This window comes from Centropristis striata, chromosome 1 (genome assembly GCF_030273125.1).
Source record: "Centropristis striata isolate RG_2023a ecotype Rhode Island chromosome 1, C.striata_1.0, whole genome shotgun sequence".
Lineage (NCBI taxonomy): Eukaryota > Metazoa > Chordata > Actinopteri > Perciformes > Serranidae > Centropristis > Centropristis striata.
In genome coordinates this window covers 14,380,033-14,399,235 of record NC_081517.1, presented here as the reverse complement: position 1 = coordinate 14,399,235, position 19,203 = coordinate 14,380,033, and the positions used below count along the sequence as shown (strand labels likewise).

General features: G+C 37.0%; 1 protein-coding gene across 1 annotated transcript in view; it reads right to left on the bottom strand.

The window, feature by feature from the left end:
* Positions 1-17,561, bottom strand: part of hoga1 (4-hydroxy-2-oxoglutarate aldolase 1) — a 30,274-nt gene extending 12,713 nt beyond the window's left edge. The window contains exons 1-5 of the mRNA XM_059332230.1: positions 17,037-17,561; positions 15,980-16,108; positions 12,050-12,177; positions 10,956-11,090; positions 1,166-1,262 (exon numbers count right to left, since the gene is read on the bottom strand). Coding sequence (XP_059188213.1) covers positions 1,166-1,262; positions 10,956-11,090; positions 12,050-12,177; positions 15,980-16,108; positions 17,037-17,250 — 703 coding nt within the window. The 5' untranslated portion in view covers positions 17,251-17,561. The remainder of the gene's footprint in view (positions 1-1,165; positions 1,263-10,955; positions 11,091-12,049; positions 12,178-15,979; positions 16,109-17,036) is intronic.
* Between the last annotated feature and the right edge of the window lie 1,642 nt (positions 17,562-19,203).

Here is a 19,203-nt window from a genome sequence, read left to right as displayed (position 1 = left end):
CCCTATATGCTTCCTTAGTTTTGTGTGGTCTGTGAGCCGGATCATAACAGGTCAAAAAGTGACAAGCAGCATTCAAAGTAAGTTAAGTATTAACATTGCATGCACAAATTATCTTCTCTTCTGTCTCACACAGGCACACCTTGGACAGCACCATGCACAGTCCGGCTCTCTGCTTTTCTGAAAGTGCTACTATAATGCATAGTTGCATAAAATGCATGCAAAGTTGTTGGTTTACTCGTCAGGTTTGGGTGGTTGATTAATGCATATTTCTGCAAGTTGATCAGTGTGGACTGGCCCGCAAAGACTAGAAGTTAACGAATTTGTTCACAAGTCATGTCTCTTTTGTTACTGTAATGTCAGCGTGCCATTTAAAAATCATACACTGAGGACATGTTTAGGACATGCAACTCTTCCCACACATTAGGCGCGTTTCCATTAGGATAAAAAGTGGCCGCTGGGAAAGTTTCAGGCCACGCACCCTCAAATGGCCGCTTACTCGGCATGTCCCCATTACAAAAAAAGGCTCCAGAGGGATTTACGAGACTCCGGAGTTGACGTATGCTTTACGATTGCTTAGCGACAGTTTCGACCGTGACGTCACATACGCGACAGATTTAACACGGGAGACGAGCCAAACATAAACAATAAGGAAGGAGACACAGAGATGGAAGGAGCAGAGCTGCTGTGTTTCAGTCACTGTGTTCATGCACATGGCGGCCTTGTTGTGACTACTCGATACTTCACCAGCTTTTAAAAATGGCGCATGTTGTTGTGGCGTCGAGTACTACGTCACATCCCGCTTAGCTTTCTTTCCAATCAGCAACCAGGCCTCATTCTGGGTATGCAGCTATAGTGGAAATGCACCTACTGGGTAGAGGGTGAAAGACAATCCCTTCAGGCAGCGCTCTGATCATCTGGAGCGTGAGCGAAATGTGAAAGGACTACAGGAAGTGACCCCAGAATGCAAAGGTTTATGGGTAGAAAGAGGCAGGTGTTGTTTTGTGTGGATGATCAGTTGTCAAAACACACAAAAAAAGGATATTTGTAAATAATATGTCCCTAAAACGACAGAGTCAACTCCACTTTGGTTGAGATCAAAAGGAAACAAACAGTCCCTCCCTGTGAGGAACAACAGCACTGTTAGTCCTGTTTTAGAGATTCTTACCAACACAATAGGCGGCCATGAGGAACCCTGCTGAGCCTGCCAACACCTGGAAATCCTGCGTTTTGGTTTTGTGAACAATCAGGCCGATCCGTGAGATCTGAGGAACAGAGTAAAGAAGAAGCAGTGAATGAGAAGGTAAAGTAGGTAAAAAAAAAACCTGTTTCATTGTCATCACTCCTCCCTACTGTCAGGACTAATATCTGTTGTATTTTTTTTTTAATCCCCGGAGACACTGTCACAAGAGACGACGACAAATCCAACATCTCACCAGGTAAACAAATCGCTCAAATTGAGACCAACATCGACTCTTAACATGGAGGAGGTTTTGGGAGGAGGGGATTGTTAAAAGTCCCAAACAGGAGAAGAAGAAAGGAGGAGAAGAGAGAGAAAAAACAGACAAGTCCCAAGTGAGGAAAAAAAAGGAATCAACTTCAAAAGAGGGGGAGGAGGAGGAGGATGGGGAAGGCTCATGAATAATTGATAAGCTCCCTATTTTGTTTTGCCTCTTTTAATTCTCTTTTGTCAATCCGGATATGAAGTGCAGAATCCAAATAAACCTGAAATGTTCAAAGGGAGCGTAAGACGACTCCGCTCTGCTCTGCACATGAAACTGAAAACTCCGCAGGGAAAACCTGCAGCCTCCGGTTTAAGTCCATCACTGTTATCGCAGAGGCTCTATTTTTAACCGCCGGGTGTCAATCAGTTTCCCCATATCAGTCATTTCAAACACGCAGGACTGTAATTGATCAGTCAGTCAATCAGGTTATAGGAGCTCCTGCTGGTCTCCTGAAAGCTCGAGCACTCTGGCTATTTCGAAACAGCTCCCCAGTGAGAGCACTGTCTGCACCGCGGAGAGAAAAACACTCATTAGCTTTTAGTTTTTAAGTCTCATTATTGTCATTAGCCCGCAGTGTGCAACTTGAGAGCAGAGGGGAGCTTAATCCTCTATTGAAGATTAGAGTCTTATAATAATTCATCAATCAAAAAAATACACCCCGATACTTGTTTGTTGCCTCCAGGCAACAATAAGTAATATGAACACCAAGAAAATTAGTTAGTATTAGTTGTATTAAAACAACAATTTTTATGTATAAATATATTACAGATGGTATTTTAGGTCAATTATCTCAACAACTATTGGATGGACTGCCAGGTTTGGTACAGAAATCTGACCAAAATTGTATTTTTTCAAGCTGTTTGGTTTATAACTAAATATCTGCAAAAGTAACAACCCCTCTCAGTCTATATTATTTGAATTAAAGTGGGGAAAATGTTGCATTTTGGGTGGCATATCTGTCTTTTCATATGATCATATTTCAACATTTCACGAGGGTATATGACAGTATACCCTGGTGAATTGTTGAAACTGAGACTGATAAACTGTCCACCGAACGATGCTGCAGCAGCTCTTTGTCGTTCTTTGGAGGCAGGTTTGTTAAACTTGAAAAATAAAATGAGAAAAAAATCGCACGAAAACAGCTTGGTCTGTATCGGCTGGCTCACTTTTAACAACATGATTAAACCCAAAACACGGACTGAGTCAACTGTCCTGTAAGTCGTCGTGTTTCTCAGCTAAACTGCCTTAACACTGACATCTGGTGGCGGCTACTGAGCATTACACATAAAAAAAACCCCAAGACGAATAGTAGAGGTGTGAATCCCAAGAGGCCCCATGATATGAATTTATCCCGATACTTGAATCACGATACAATATTATTGACATTTTACGCATTTTGCGATATGGTGAGTATTGCGATACAATATATTGCGATTTAACTGTTTAACTGCATTTTGTGTCCACAATATTAAATTCAATCAAGAATTGTTTTGTCAAATAAGAGAAATTCTAAGTCTATTCATCTCACTTCAGTCTTTTTATTTCTTCACAATGAGAGTCAACTTGTGGGAACCCAGAGAGCCTGTTTTCATTTAGATAGCATGACGACAGAGGTCACATGAAAGCTTTGAAAATCACCATGAAACATTAAAAAAGAACCTAACTTTGGAGCGTTATTTCAACAACTTTCTTTCTTTTTCTAATGCATGTTATAAAACTATTGCCAGAAATGTGTCACTAGAAACTGAATTTGAATCATTTATGCATAAATCTGAATTGCTTAACTTCAATAATTGCAACAATTAGATTTCGACCAATAATCAAATGATTAAAAAAACATTGTCTAGATGGACACAGAGTTTGGTGAAATTTGAAGTCAGTGGCTTTTTCTGAACAAACAAATTTATGTCTCAGTAACTGAATTAAAATTGTGAGAACTGAATGCGTTTCAGTGATTAACAAACAGAATCAGTGCGACTGAATTCAGTATCATATTACATTTAGTTTTAAGTTGACATTCAGTTCCAAAAATAATAAATTCACGTTCGAATTTTGCTTTCCAGATTCAGTTTTTGCAATAACTTAAACTAAACAAAAATTTAAATGATGTGATTCAACTTTAGTGTTTATTGCAGTTACTTGAGTTGAGTCATTCAAATTCAGATATAATCAATTTAAATTCAGTTCCTAGTGACACTTATTATGCCTATAACTCCCTCATTCTCTCTGTACTGAACCTTGGAATACATTGTACATATACATTTCTCACCTATTCTTTCTTCCACTTCATTCCACCAAACACTTCACTAAAGATTGGTCCAGCTTTCATTAATGGTAAATAAATAAAGGTCATTCTTATTTAATTATATGGTGGTAAAAAAGAATGAGTGATTTGTGTTTGTTGGTTCTAAACTGGTGATTCTCCCTCAAGGGCTCCACCCTCACTCTCATACCAGAGCGAACAGAAGCACTCGATCAAACCCATGTGTCCATTGTTGCCTCGGAGTATCAGTGGATAGCAAGGTGGATGAACAAGGTCTTTATTTCACAGCGCATTACATCTCCATTATGGAGCATGTTGTGGCTCTATCAAGCAGCTTTGTGTTGGTGCACAATGTTGCCTTGAGCCAACAAATGGAAAACTACTTCTAAGTGTTTTAATAAAATATATCTTTGACAATTATCCTTATTTAAGATTAAGTCGTCACAGCAGCTCAAGATACAGACACAAATATAAAAAACAGAATAAGAATATAAAAAATAAGACATATACATACACATTATATACATACATTTCTGCTATTTGGCATTTATTATTAATATAACATTTTTGTGTTTGTTTGTTTTCCTGAAAGTACTTTGCATTTTACAGATATTGCACATTGGAGAACAAATATATATTTATATTTAGAAATTAATAAACATGCTTATGTTTTTTATTCCCCCTACAAGTAATATGTGAGGTATTACATTGTTACATACAACTAAATAAAAAATAAAATCCTGATTTTGCTGCTAATTTAGACTATTTAATCGGCTTGTATTTTTTATTTTTAATGCTCAGCAGTCGCCACCAGAGGTCAGTGTTTAGGCAGTTTAGCTGCGGAACAGGGTGACATAAAGGACTTTTCAATTAAATTGACTGCATAGTATTGCAATATTTTGTGTGACAATATTTTATCGATTCATGGCCACCAAGTTTCAACGGTCGTCAGTATTTTTTTGGAATATACTGGGGTTCTGGTATCATATGAAACAAGAAGATCTAAGGAATCTATAGGCACCATGTGTGTCAGGATATCGTGCCGGGAAGTTGTCGAAATAACACTGCAAGGTTTGGCCATTTTTTCTGTTTCATTCAAAAAAATTTCAGAGCAGTGAAGCTTAAAGTTGGGGGAAGTTTGAGAAAATACTGCAGTTGTTGTCGTCCATACATGTTTGATATCAGTTCAGTTTACTAAATTCATTGTGGAGAAATAAAAAGACTGAAGTGAGATGAATAGACTTTGACAAACAATTCTTGATTGAATTTAATATTGTGGACACAAAATGCAGTTAAACAGTTAAATCGCAATATATTATATCGCAATGCTCACCATATCGCAAAATCCTTAAAATAGCAATAATATTGTATCGGGACTCAAGTATCGGGATAAAATCGTATCATGGGGCCTTTTGGGATTTACACCTCTACTATTCGTGTTGGGTTTTTATGTGTAATGCTCAGTAGATGCACTGGGGTCAGTGTTAAGGCAGTTTAGCTGAGGAACACGGCGACTTACAGGACTTTTTAATTAAATTGACTCAGTCCGTGTTTTGGGTTTAATCTTGATGTTAAAGGTGAGCCAGCCGATACAGACCAAGCTGTTTTTTCAGGAATTTTTATAGTTTGATTTTGAATGTTTAATGAACCTGCCTCCAAAAAATGACAAGGAGTTGCTGTAGCGTTGTTTGGCAGACAATTGATCAGATGGGATTTGTATGCACCAAAACAAATACTGTCATATACCCTGGTGAAATGTTAAACATGACCATATGAAAAGACAGATTTTCCAAAAAAAGGAAACATTTTCCCCACTTTAGTTCAAATATTACAACATGTAAAAATATTTATAACAACATCAGCTTTCTGAGGTGAAATGCTGAGCTCTATAAAATGAATCTTATTTATTAAATGTTTAAAAAAAAGAAGAAAAGGAGTTAATTAATTAGACTGAATTCTTGTCAAAACACAGTGTGAACATGGAGACAAATAGCTTTAAATTCCTAAAGGCTTGTCATCTTTATCAACTCTCGTTTTTTGTGACAATTAAAGGTGTTATTTTGGTCTCGTGTCATATTAAGGTGTTCATGAGTCGGTTTTTCAGCTGTGAGCTGTTGAGACAAAGCTATAAACACTCTCGGATCTCTTACAGGGATAAACAACAGACGGCAGGATTATTTCACTCGGGATATGATAATTGTTTGGATTTCACAGACAGGTTAATTTTGGTCGTTGTGCAAAAGCGACGATGCCTCGCCATAATGCCCACTGGATTCACACGTCTGGCACATGCAGGAGCTGCACAGGCTCAAAGTAAAAACACAAGATGTGTGTGTGCAACAGCGTGGGCAGCAGGACTCAGATTAGAGGAGGTGGGGTGAAACTTCAATGATCCCTGCGAAAACTAAAAAATATCTTAATTACATGACAAGAACATTAGGAGCTCTAAAGAGAAGTGGAGTTACTTTTTGTTTAAACCCTTTTATTCATGTTTTTTTTTAAATACACCGTTGCTCAGTCTGGAGGTGATTCAGAAAAACTGGTGGATGACAAATGTCTCAAGCCAGCTGACGATCCTTATACCCCCAATATAGGACGCCACAGGAATGAGGTCTCAAACCCGGTTAGTACGTTATCAATTTAGCACCCTGAGGTCTTTCCTCTCAAACTCAATGAGGATTTTTTTATGGGTTGAAATATGATCTGCATTGAATACAAGCTTAAAGGCTAATACAAGAGCAAGAGCAGAGACATTTGTTCTCTCTCTCAGGGCTGCAAGAACAGATTATTTTCTTGCAGCCCTGAGAGATACAACACATTTATAAAATTAAAAAAAGTCACAAAATATTTTTTTTTTAAATTACAAAATAATTGGAAAAAAATCATGACAGAATGACCAAAAGAAGACATGAAAGGACAGGAAAAAAAGACACAAATCTACAAAAAAGATGTAAAAATGACCAAAAAAAAGTTGAATAATTAACAACAAATTACCAACAAAAGACGTAAAATTACCAAAAGAGACACAAAATTACCAACAAAAGATGTACAAATGACAAAATAATTGACAAAAAACGACTAAATAAACAACACAAAATAACCAAAAAAAAAGATGTAAAAATGACCAAAAAAAATCCAATGCAAATTCTCAATAGACCCCATGGTGATGCTGACTTCTGGGTTTGCCTACAAAACTACTAAACTCTGTTTGCTCTCTATTATTGGCCAGTATAAGCCTACTATGGTAAACTGGTATCTATCGGTATCTATTGGTAATCAGCATATAAGTTGTCTGATCTGGACTGCAATATAAAAGCTTGAGGTGATTTAGAAATGTTGTCATCACACTAATCAAGTTGCTGTGAGGGACAGAGCAACAGAAAGTCTATAGGAAATGAATGCAAGTCAATGTGACATATTTTAAAGTAACAGAAACACAACGTATGTGTGTGCGTGTGTGTGTGTGTGTGTGTGTGTGTGTGTGTGTGTGTGTGCGCGTGTGTGTGTGTGTGTGTGTGTGTGTGCGTGTGTGTGTGTGAGAGAGAGAAAGGCAAGGTGGAAGGTGAGTAAAATACAGAAATAAAGTCTTTAGTACATTTAAGTCTTGTGTTTCTTGTCAATGATATAAGATGCTGCCAAATGTTTTATCACAGTTTTCATTGACATAATTAATCTATGAATGTTTCTGCTCCAAAATCAGTATCAGCTCTGGTTTTCTCCCTCAGTTTGTCTTATTCATTTATTCACAAATGAACTGTCAGATGTGAACTAAAATAAACTACTATACAAGTCTTTGGTGCCCATGTGAGAAACATACAGAAGCAGAAACAAATCTATTTCTACTTCTTGTCAGTTTGTTTAGAGGTAAGAAAAGTCACAAAATTACCCACAAATGACCAAGAAAAGACACAAAATTACCAACAAAAGGCACAAAATTACCAGAAGCAACACAAAATTACCAAAAAAGATGTAAAAATGTAAAAAATAATTGACAAAAAAATTACTAAAAATTACCCAAAAAAGACCAAAAAACAAAATTACCAAAAAAAAAAAAGATGTAAATATGACAAAATAGTAAATTTTGTTCACAAATGAGCCGTCAGATGTGACAGCTGTCTGTCTCAGCATCACAATATCTCGTGATGAACACAAGTCTTTGGTGCCTGTGTAGGAAACACACAGATGCACAAACAAATCTATTTCTACTTCTTGTTAGTTTGTTTGGAAAGCAGCAGAGAGACTCTGAGGATTTGGCTGATGTTTGATGCTCTAACAAACTCTGCAATCAGAGTCTCCAAACACTCAAAACTCTCCACCACGTAGCTGTTCCCTCAAGTACTGTGCTGAAGTGCATTTCAACAGCATTTCTATGTATGCTGGGTTATATGCTTCACTAAACTTCAGGAGAAAATTAGTAAAAAGAATCCACACTTTCTGATGTGCAATGTTCTGATATGGAGTCCATGCAGGCCAAAAGAAAAATACATTTTTGATAAAATAGTGCCAAATAGCAGGAGCTGGCTGATGTGGGAAAATCTGTTTGCCACTCATGTTCTGTATAATCTTTCTGCAACTTGTCTGCCTCCCTCAAATTGACCCATCACCCCTTGTTTTCTGTGTTTGGCCTCTTCACGCCCACTATTGAGCAGGGCCGCTCTGTGCTTGAACTACGCCCACGCTGCTGTCTCCCAGCGAGTGGACAAACATGTTATTTCCCAAATCAGAAATCCATTTGCAACTTCTTGCAAACACTTCCCACACAGAAAAAAAGGTATTAAGGGCAAACTGTTCTTTTTTTCCAAGCAGTAACCCTGCAATCAGCCCCGAAGGATAAAAGTACACACACACTTTAGTTTTAGGTTCTTCAGCAGTCACCACTCTTTTCTCTGCAGCAGCTCGTTTACTGAAGACGTGCAGCTCAAATGAACATGGGGACACAGGGCCGTTTCCACTGATGAGCAGACTTACAGTGTACTGTACAGCCAAAGAAGTATTGCTTTCTTCTAATAATTGCTTAAAGATTTTAAATGTTAGCTTTGCTTCTGGCTCATTATTATTACTAATCAAGAGATTTTTTACGACGGCGTATATATATATACACACATATATATATATATATATATATATATATACACACACATATATATATATATATACATATATACATATATATACACACATATATATATATATACATATATACATATATATATATACACACATATATATATACATATACACACATATATATATACATATACATATATACACACACACACACACATACATATACATATATATATATATGTATATATATATATATATATACATATATACATATATATATATATTGATCTAATTCTGCTATTTAAAATGAATGTCACAAATAAAAAACGTATCTGTATATCCTTCATTTACTGCACCTTCTTCACATAATTTAATTTCAGCTGATTTAATCAGCTTACAAAGACAAAAAAACCCTGTAGATCATTAAGTCCAGCGTTTTCCTTAGGTTTGTTTAAGGTTTAGCACATGCTGATCATGCAGATGAGATCACATTTTATGACAAATTAATGCAGAAAACTAGATAATTTCAAAGGGTTCATATACTTTTTCTTGCAGCTGTATTTTGCAGCTGTTTCAGGAGCCTGACCAAGAAAATTTAACATTTACCAATAAATAATATATGCAATTTCACTTATTTTTGGAGCATTATTACTACGTCATCTGTGCATAAAAAGTTGGAAAAGCTACTTCAACATGGATAATACTTAAACAACAATCAAAAAGCTTAAAGCAAGATCTAGAAAAAGTAATTTAGTTAGTCTGAGTGCTCTCCACATTGATTTTACAGCTGGTCTTTAAAAACCATTGCATGCTGTTCTAAGACTTATAATGGTGGGAAAAACCCTGATGTCTAGATAAAATGGAAAAAGAAACACAAAAAATCCTCCTGATTGAAATGAAATGCAGGGTTGGTGACTGCTGCAATCAGACTGACTTTACATTTCATTTCTCTCATTCACTGAAGAAATCAGAGAAGTAGGCGGTTTGAAACTATGTTCTGATCAAGTTCTCTTTCTGCAGGGAGCAAAGCTTGATCAAGAAACATAGAGGACTGACTAACATTGACATCATGTGCATTTTCTACACCACTGACTATATTATATTCATTATCATGTGCAATATATCTGTATATGACATTACTACACTTTTCTCACTTTACTCCTTTTATATTGTGAAATTTATATAATATATTGTGATTGTTACCTATTTTGTTCATTGTTTTTCTTTTATTATTATTGTGAGGTTTCTATAATTGTTTGTGGAGGCTTTGGAGCAATCTGGAACCAGAATTTTCTTCTAGATTAGTAAAGTTCTATCTTATCTTATCTCAGCCATTTTTCGCCTTGGTGTGGCTCTAGGAAAGGTAATATCTACAACTACTGAATGGATTGCCTAGAAATTTGGAACAGACATATATTGTCCTGAGGACAGATCTTCACGGACTGATGATGATTCTACTAGCTTTTAATATTTAAATTGTGTAAAAATACATAAACAAAAAATTATGATTAATGTTTTGTTTAACACGTTCATTCCAATGGACACAATTTTTCCTTGACGTGCAGATGTACGATTACCTTCATATGGCTCCAAATGTACAAACTTATTTTTACAGGCTGATCACAGGGCAGCTGACATGGTTTTTGTTGGGTTTTATATTAAGTCTGGGTGGAAAAGTTTTAATCTTGGCCATGCAAAGTGAGCCCTGCAGCAACAACCAACAATTTGAAGCTTCTGTATATCATTGTGGCTCTGCATAACAGGTGACATTTCAAGAGACTGCACCGTATACTTAGGCATGATTTAAGCCTTTCTGTACCCCGACTGGACCTACTGCAGAACTGTCATTAGGCTCTGTGCACAATTTCAATCTGAGACATTGTGCTTGACAAAAAGGGTTATTATGCAGTTGCAAACTCATGCAATATGTTACATTCTTATCATCTTGTTTGTTGCCTGGATTCAGGAGTTTTTAAACATTTAACAAGTATTTCAGTTGGACAATCTGGTCGGGATGTCTAACATTGTCTGGTAAATATGAAATAGTTTGATGTAAAGACATACACAGAGATTACTCACTGACACAGATTTCATGGAAAAAAAGAAAAAGATGTGTTGCTTACGTCTCCTCCGCTGTCCTTTAGGCCCAGGATGTTTGGGTGCTGAGACAGCTGCACCACGGCGTCCAGCGGCAGCTCCAGCCCCGTGTTGGCCGGCACGCTGTACAGAACCACCGGCACCGGGCTGCTGTCGGCCACCTGCATGGGGGACGCAGAGGAACGATGTTTGAATCACAGTCTCCCCCCTACGTCACTCAATCTCTCCCTCATCGGCAATAAATGTAACAAAAAGTCAAGTTTTTTTTCAAGCTTTTCTCATTTAATCACCTTCTTAATCGCCCTCTTGAACCATTTAAATTGAACAGGTTTTCATTGCAGTTTCAGTATATAATTCCCTGTCACAATAACTTTTATATTTTTTATATTGTCCAAAAATGTATGTGACAAACCATATTAATTGTTTTATGTCCTACTTCTAATAGTACAATAATGCAAGTACACCCTTTAAAAGAGCAATGAACTTTAAATCTTAAGAACATTCAGACATTGGATATTAAAATTTGGAGATAAATATTAAAATATCCTAAAATAGATAAATTAATTAACTTTAAAAAAATAATAAGAAGAAATAATATTAACAACAACATAAGTTGCCACTGTCTTTTAAATGTCTTGGTCAAGAAAACCCTGCTGTTTTCTGGCCTCATGTTTGCTTAAATGCTGACGTCGGGGCAATATTGTACCATATTTACACATGACCTTGATCCTTTTTTCATACCATGATATGACATCAACATAATAATCATAACAAGCCTGGAAATACTTACAATAAAATATTAATTGCATATAAATGTTGTGTTTAAATAGTCTAACTGGATGCATGTTATTGCTAAACTCTTCTAAAAAACAGGAATACTTTATAATAGATCCATGGTTTCCAAACTTTACCCCTTTATTGTGAAATTTTCTATAGCACCCCTTCTGCCATAAGTAAATAATGAAGTACTTCATACAACCCCACTTAAAAAAAAACTATCCCTTAAAACTAGAAATCAGGTCCAAGTTGAGGTTAGTGGAAGAATTATGAAATGCATTATGTCCGTCTGGGTCCTCATGGAAGCACACATGTGAGTGAGTCTGTGTGACCGTGAGCTGACCTTGGTGAAGTGCTGCATCAGAGCGCGGCTGTCCATCTTGCCCTTGTAGAAGCACGGTGTTACCACGAGGACCACATCAGCACCGGCCGCCGCCATCTTCTCTGTGAGCTGCACTGTGGCTCTCGTGGCTAAAGAGACGAGAGAGAATAAAACAGACTTTACTACTCAGCTTTAACATGCAGTCAGAGACCTTAAATGACTGCAGGAGAGAATCAAAGAATAACTGCCGGAGGTTTTAGACTTTTTTCCTTTTTGCATGTTTGCACATTTGCATGTTTTGGATGTATACTCACTCTGTTTAGCCAGACAAGCATTTTCAGGACAGTTTTCCGCTCTTTTTTCATTTTACTCACTATGCCCTTGTATTTCAATGCAATTTATAAAATGCAAGTTGAATTTCTCTGTTAATTTTTTTTTTTTTTAAATTGGAATAAACTGGAATTTATATATAAACACTTTCCAAGTGCCCACAAGTGTCATGAATATTGGGAAAAACAATTGTGTCTCCACATATTATACAAATTAAAGTATTGTCATGTTTCCAGCCTCTCCTGTCCTCTCCTCTCTGCTCTGTGTAAACAGCCTCTCCTGTCCTCTCCTCTCTGCTCTGTGTAAACAGATTTTCAGTGAATATTTGTCACGTGACCGTTGGTCTCAGCAGAATCAATCATGTCTTCACAGTGGCTCTGGGGAGCAGAATTTATTGTTTTTAACAGGATCTGGTTAATGCAAAGACTTTAACTTTGCCAACATGTGGAATAAAGTGATTTTGACAGGGATATCACTTTTTTTAAAATATATTTTTTGGCATTTTTATAGCTTTATTTGATAGTGGCGATGGGAAGACATGCGGTAAAGGGCTCTGAGCCGGATACGAACCCGGGCCTCCCACTTTCGAGGACTGAGCCTCTATGGTATGAGCTGTGCCAGGTGTGCCAACAGGGTCACTTTTTCTCATGGATACGACAATGCCTGTTTTTACAGCTTCTTTCTACAATAAATGGTGTATTATGGATGATCTTTTAAAGAAAACATGCTTTTCCAGAGGCGGTTCAGGGGGTTAATGTCATTCTATAGTATCTATTTATTTTGTAATACACTGCACACATGTATGTATGCATGTAAGCGTGTGTGCCCAAGGACTCCATTCACGCTCTATCACCTGTATTTATATGTATATATATATATCTATATATGTTTTCTTTTTCTGACTTAGGATAATAAACACAACAAGCACTTCCTTAATTTGTATACACGGTGTCTCCACAATACAGAGCAAGTAAGAGCAAACAATGAAACAGATACAATGAAGAGAAATGGCTGGATTTAAAATGAGTTTCTCCTTCAAGCTGAGCAGGACCCAGACAATTTATGTAACCAATTTGTCCTTGGAATATTTATTGAATAAACATCTGAAATAAGTGATAAAGTGAGAGCCCGGGAGGTTTTTATATGTCAGTGAATGGAGGACGAAAAGGCAAGTAGAGGAGCTGCAGAGCGAGTTAATGCACATCTCTGAAGAGTCATTACACAAGTGAAAACTGTTACAGACTCCATCTCACTTCAATTATCAGCCCATAAGAATTAATGACACTACCTGCTCATTATGAGCTTAAAATCAAGATTGCTGAGATCTTTATTGGAAACACATGCAGAGCCAATTACAGCTGTCAGCGCCGCACACACAGGAGCCTGCACCGCTGACAAGATCTGTCATCCTAATTAATCTTTCAAAGTCTTAACGGGTGGAAGTCAAAATAAACAGACGTTTGATTAAAGCAGAAAATCTAAAGTTGTATTTTAATCATACTGCCTTGAAAGAAATCTGCGTTTGGTCTGAACAAACTGAATCTGCTGCAGAAGATATTTTACCATCACTGAGACAATTTCAAGGTTATTCTGAGTCATTATAATGATAAATTTCAGTAACTTTCTTCACAATATGGGGACATTTTTAAAGGGTGGAACAGGACTCGACAGTTGCAATTAGAGCTCAGCGATCTGGTCAAAATATTCAATTCCAAAAAAGGGAATTTTATATCTCAATAGATTCGATTATTAGTCCCACAACGGGGACATTTTCAGTATAACAGCAGCAAAAAGTGTATAGCAAAAATATCAATAAAATAACAAATAGTAGAAGCAAGCAATATGAACAATAGATATAAGTATTGACAATTTAGACAAGAAGAAATATAAATATAAAATTGGGAACAATATATGCAATATATGCAGCTGAAAACTGCACTATTACATAAGAAAAATACTTGTATTTCACAGTGAGCAGTACACCAGACTAATGGGTTGATAAGGACAATAACAATTTCTTGTAATTCATTTAACAACCATATATGAAATAATCACATGCTTAAGCTTGTTTTCATATACTTGTGTGTGAATTAAATAGCTGAAAAATTAGGATTTTCTCATTTACTTATGAGCTTTTGTGCAAAACGAGCATAGCAGTTAAGAGTGATGTTATAGAGAAAGAAAAAATACATATTTCCAGCTGTACACATATTATGTTTACATGCATGCATATTAGATTCTGTGCTTGTTTTTATAAGATATAGCTTATGTGATTGTGCATCCAGATTTCTTTCTATATAAGATTTCAATATCAAGATTTCATTCTGACAAATTAGCAACCATTTTTTGGCCTTTCTTTTTTAACACAATATACAAACAGTTGCAAATGTGTTGCATTGGTGATATTGAAATATTGATGTTACAGTCAAAACCAGAATTAAAACGGCACGTTTTTGTGCATTTGCTCATCTGCACATAGTTACATCATGCAGTTGATTTCACTGGAAAAAAAACCCCCAGATAACTGTTTTTAAGCTGGACAGAAAATATACTGCAAACTAAACACCACCTACACCCAGAAAAGTGACACGCTTTAATACTTACTAATAGTTATTTTAGTAAAGATTTTATTTTTTAATCTCACCTTTTTAGTTAGCCGACATTTATCCACAAAAAGTTAAATTCATGTCAGATGCCACTTTTAAAAGTTTGTTCCATAATGACTCTTGTGTCAGTGATTGTTTTGACAGAGAGTCAATTTAGGAAAAATCATATTATTAAAATGTCACTTATATTAACATGTCTGCTGACAGAAAAACAACTTATTAATGTCATTTATTTTTATTATTTATCACTGAGCCCTAAATGTATAAAAGAATGCAACTTTTCATGCTGTGTAGTTTATGCCACACACACACACACACACACACACACACGCATGCATGCACAAATGCACATGCGCACACACACACACACACACACAAATAGACACACACACACATAGGCCTGTCACAATAACACATTTTTTAGGACGATATATTTTCCCAGAAACTATCACGATAAACGATAGTATCGTTGTATCGATGTCGTTTTAGTTTTATAACAATATTACAGCATAATAAGTCCATCATTTTCCACAGCAATGATTTTTTATATCTCAAGAATATTAAACATTGGAACTGAAATGTGGAAAAGAAATATTAAAACATCCTAGACAAATAAAACATAAATAAATAAACTACAACCATAACAAATACAATAGACTTTCAGGCTCTGTTAACAAAACATTGCAATGAGATAATCATGATGTATTACATTATTTTATTATTAAAATAACATACAAACAGCTGGAATGGCTGCCTGGGAAATATAGTTGAGGGTTTTTCAGCAGTTCGTGCTGCCTGTCAAACATTTGCAGCTTTACTTTACACAAAAAACTCAAAAAGTCACACATGTAAACGACAATATATTGAGTCCAGAAAAAACTGTCGTGCCCATTTCTATATATCAAACGATAAGTCAATATAGTAATTATCGTGACAGGCCTACACACACATACACACACCCACACACACACACACACACACACACACACACACACAGGCACACACACAGACCTACATTCACAGCCTGACCCGGCCATCAGCAGTTTGTCCGGCGGCAGTGACCCTCTGACCATCCTCACCACCTCCACCCGCTCCTCCTCCGTCAGGAACGGATACTCTCCATTGGAGCCCTGAACCACCAGACCTGCAACACAAAACACTCTATTATCATTATTATTATTATTATTATTATTATTATATTTTTGTTACCTCAACTTAACCCTTTATTTCTATTCAGATTATCTGTAACTGTACCTCTAAAACTACTTTTCTGTCCCATCATCTGAGTCATTTACCCAAAAGCGCACTGTCTGCATGTCTTAGTGGGTTTTTTTGGTGCTTTTCATAGTCTCTTTGCAGCTGTTTTGCATCTCTTTCTCGTCTATTTATGTTTCTTTATGGCCATTTAGAATTTTTTCACTATTGGCACATGAGTTGTGGGCCCCTGGCACTGTTCAATAATACATCCATGCCCGAAACTGCAATTACATACAGTACTTGAGTAAATGCACTTACCTTCCAACACTTTGTGTATTATAAACAAGGGCATATTATATTTCTATGTAAAGATAAACAATACTAGCAGTAGATAAGAACGAAGTGTTACTTGACGTAGTAGTAACTGAAGACCACCAGAGGGCGACAAACAGCTGCTGGCCTCCAGGTGATTTTGCGTTTTTTCCTGCATGCTGAACTTTATCCTCACTGTCAGATCCCTAACTAACCAAACACTGCTGCCTGCCAGCCAATGATCCGCTCAGCAGGTTCTGTAAAAGTGTAACGAGTTTAAGTGATCCTGATGTCCCAAATATTTTACAGGATCATCCGAGACATCTGCACATTAATAGGGTGTTTTCCTGAAGGAGCTCGTCTGAGTCACACATGCACCTGATCATCACTGCTTCTTCCAAACGCTGTGTACATTACTACCAATGTGACAGATTCAAGCTTTTCTCACTGTAGACCATCTGGGTCTTTCTCTGTGACCCCTGCACCTTAAACTCTAGCCTACTCTAAAAAAAACATGAGTCTTCCGTCCTTCCGCAAACACGAGTTTTGCGCTCAAGCCTGACCTCTGAATGGGATCTTGGCATATTTCTGCAGGTTTTCCTCCAGTTTCTGGTAGTCCACGTCCTCCTTGGCGGTAAACGGGGTTGCAATGGGCGGATAGATCCCGCTGAGGTCCGGCCTGGCTGCTGCTGTATGGCTCTGGGGTCGTTTCCATACTGACAGGTGACCTCCTCTGCACAGGGGACTCAGACCTCTCCATACCCGGGCGCACAGCATTGTGAAGCGGATTAAAGTGACCGAGCTGCTCGCTGCCTGCCTGCTGGGACTCTGTGCAGCTGTTGCAACCGAGGACAGTTAATCACTAACCCGCTTTTGTAAATATTGACCAAAATATTGTGATTGGAAACTGTCTCAACTCTTCACTTGAAGCTACTCGGTTCATTGAGCAGCTGGGTTTAATCGCTTTTGCTCTCCGCGGAGCGTAAAAAGCTGCTCTGTTAAAACGCGCTTTTTCCTGTTGATTTCACTCAGTTACCTGCAAAACAACTGACAGCAGAAACTTTGCAGGTCGGCTAGGAATAGCGATTTTCACCTCGCAATGTTAGCAAAGCATGCTGCAACAGATCCAAAGCTCCTCCCAGGAGTAGTAAGGGCTCATCAATCAGCTGCAGGTCCCAGGACTCAGGATGGGGGACAGCTTTTTATTATCATAATCCCGCTGTCAGCAGTTTATGCAGTTAGGGTTTCCCCTACCATCACAAAGCACCCGAGCCATTTTGGCAACACTTTAGCTGGATTTATGTGAAAATCAATGTGGAGAGCACCACATTTTTACAGATCTTATGGTTATAGTTGGCTCCCGGTTAACAGCAAGTTTTGCATTCGTTTTTTGGAGGGTGTTTTTATTTACTATCTGCTCTCATTTTTTCCCACATTTTTGTACACAGATATGACAATAATAATGGTCCAAAATTATGTGAAAATGTACTTTTTATGTTTGCATCTGAGTCTTGTACAAAATATTGAAGCGTTGGAGCTGTGATTATGCACTACTGGTTTCCCCTTTAAAGTTTTAATGTGTGACTGTAAAAAGTAACTTTTATAGTAAGTTGAAGTAAACTAACGAGTCAAATCTTCTGACAGTAACTTTGGGGTTTCCGAAACGGTGAGTATATTTGCATTTTCAGATGAAAATATTGATAATTGATACTTTTTAGCTGTGGAAAGTAATGCTTGATTCATCTTTAAAATGAACACTAGATGTTGCATTTGTAATTTGTTTGTTTTGTGGCCATTAGCAGTCACATCAACAGTGCATGAATAAAAATGAACACTTAAAAAGTAGAGCAGAGTTTTAATGTTCCCCAAGGGAAATTTGGCTTGCAAACAGCAATTCAATAGAAACTAATATTGCAGGAAAACAAGAAGAATACATCATAAGTTAGGACAGATAAAGTCTTTAAGAGACATGTTAGTCAATTATTATAGAATAACATTATGCATTACTATAATTAGTGTCAGCTACATGTTCGCCACAGGCTTTGATAGCCTTTACACTACTGCCCCTTTGTGGAGAATAATTTTAATGCATTCACATGGCACAGAACACTGAACAATCTCCATGTTCTGCAATTTGTGCCACTAAACTATCTCTGAATGATGCAAATGTGATACAAAGCACCATACCATAACATAGTGTCTCTGCAAAAGTCTACTATGTGGCACAAAAATATTTGGACACTCCTGCACATTATGTGTGTGTGCCATTAGTATGAAGCTGTGCATGAATTGAACTTGGGCCCATTTTCCTAGTTTAAATCTTTAAACAGAAGTGTAATTCCGGTTTTGTGGCCCCTTTTTTATCATCAAAATTACAATTCCCCTTAGCAAAAAACTAATCTAGAACTCAAACAGTGAACCAGACTTTGTCTTCCAAAATCAGAGTGAGACCTCGCTAATGCAACTCCAGCCAGATAAACACAGGACAGGATAAGATCAAATAAGACAGTAACACTCTACAATTATGGTACAAATTATATAATGAACTAACGCTCGTGATGACTCATGATGATTTAATGCATGACTTCATGCAGAATGTATCATGAATTCCTGCTGCTCACCATCAACAAACAAGCAAGTCACTATGACTTTATGTGATTAGTTCATGCTGAATCGATCATCAGTTAAGGAATGTTAATTCAAAGTTACTTGATATAGATTAAGATTAAG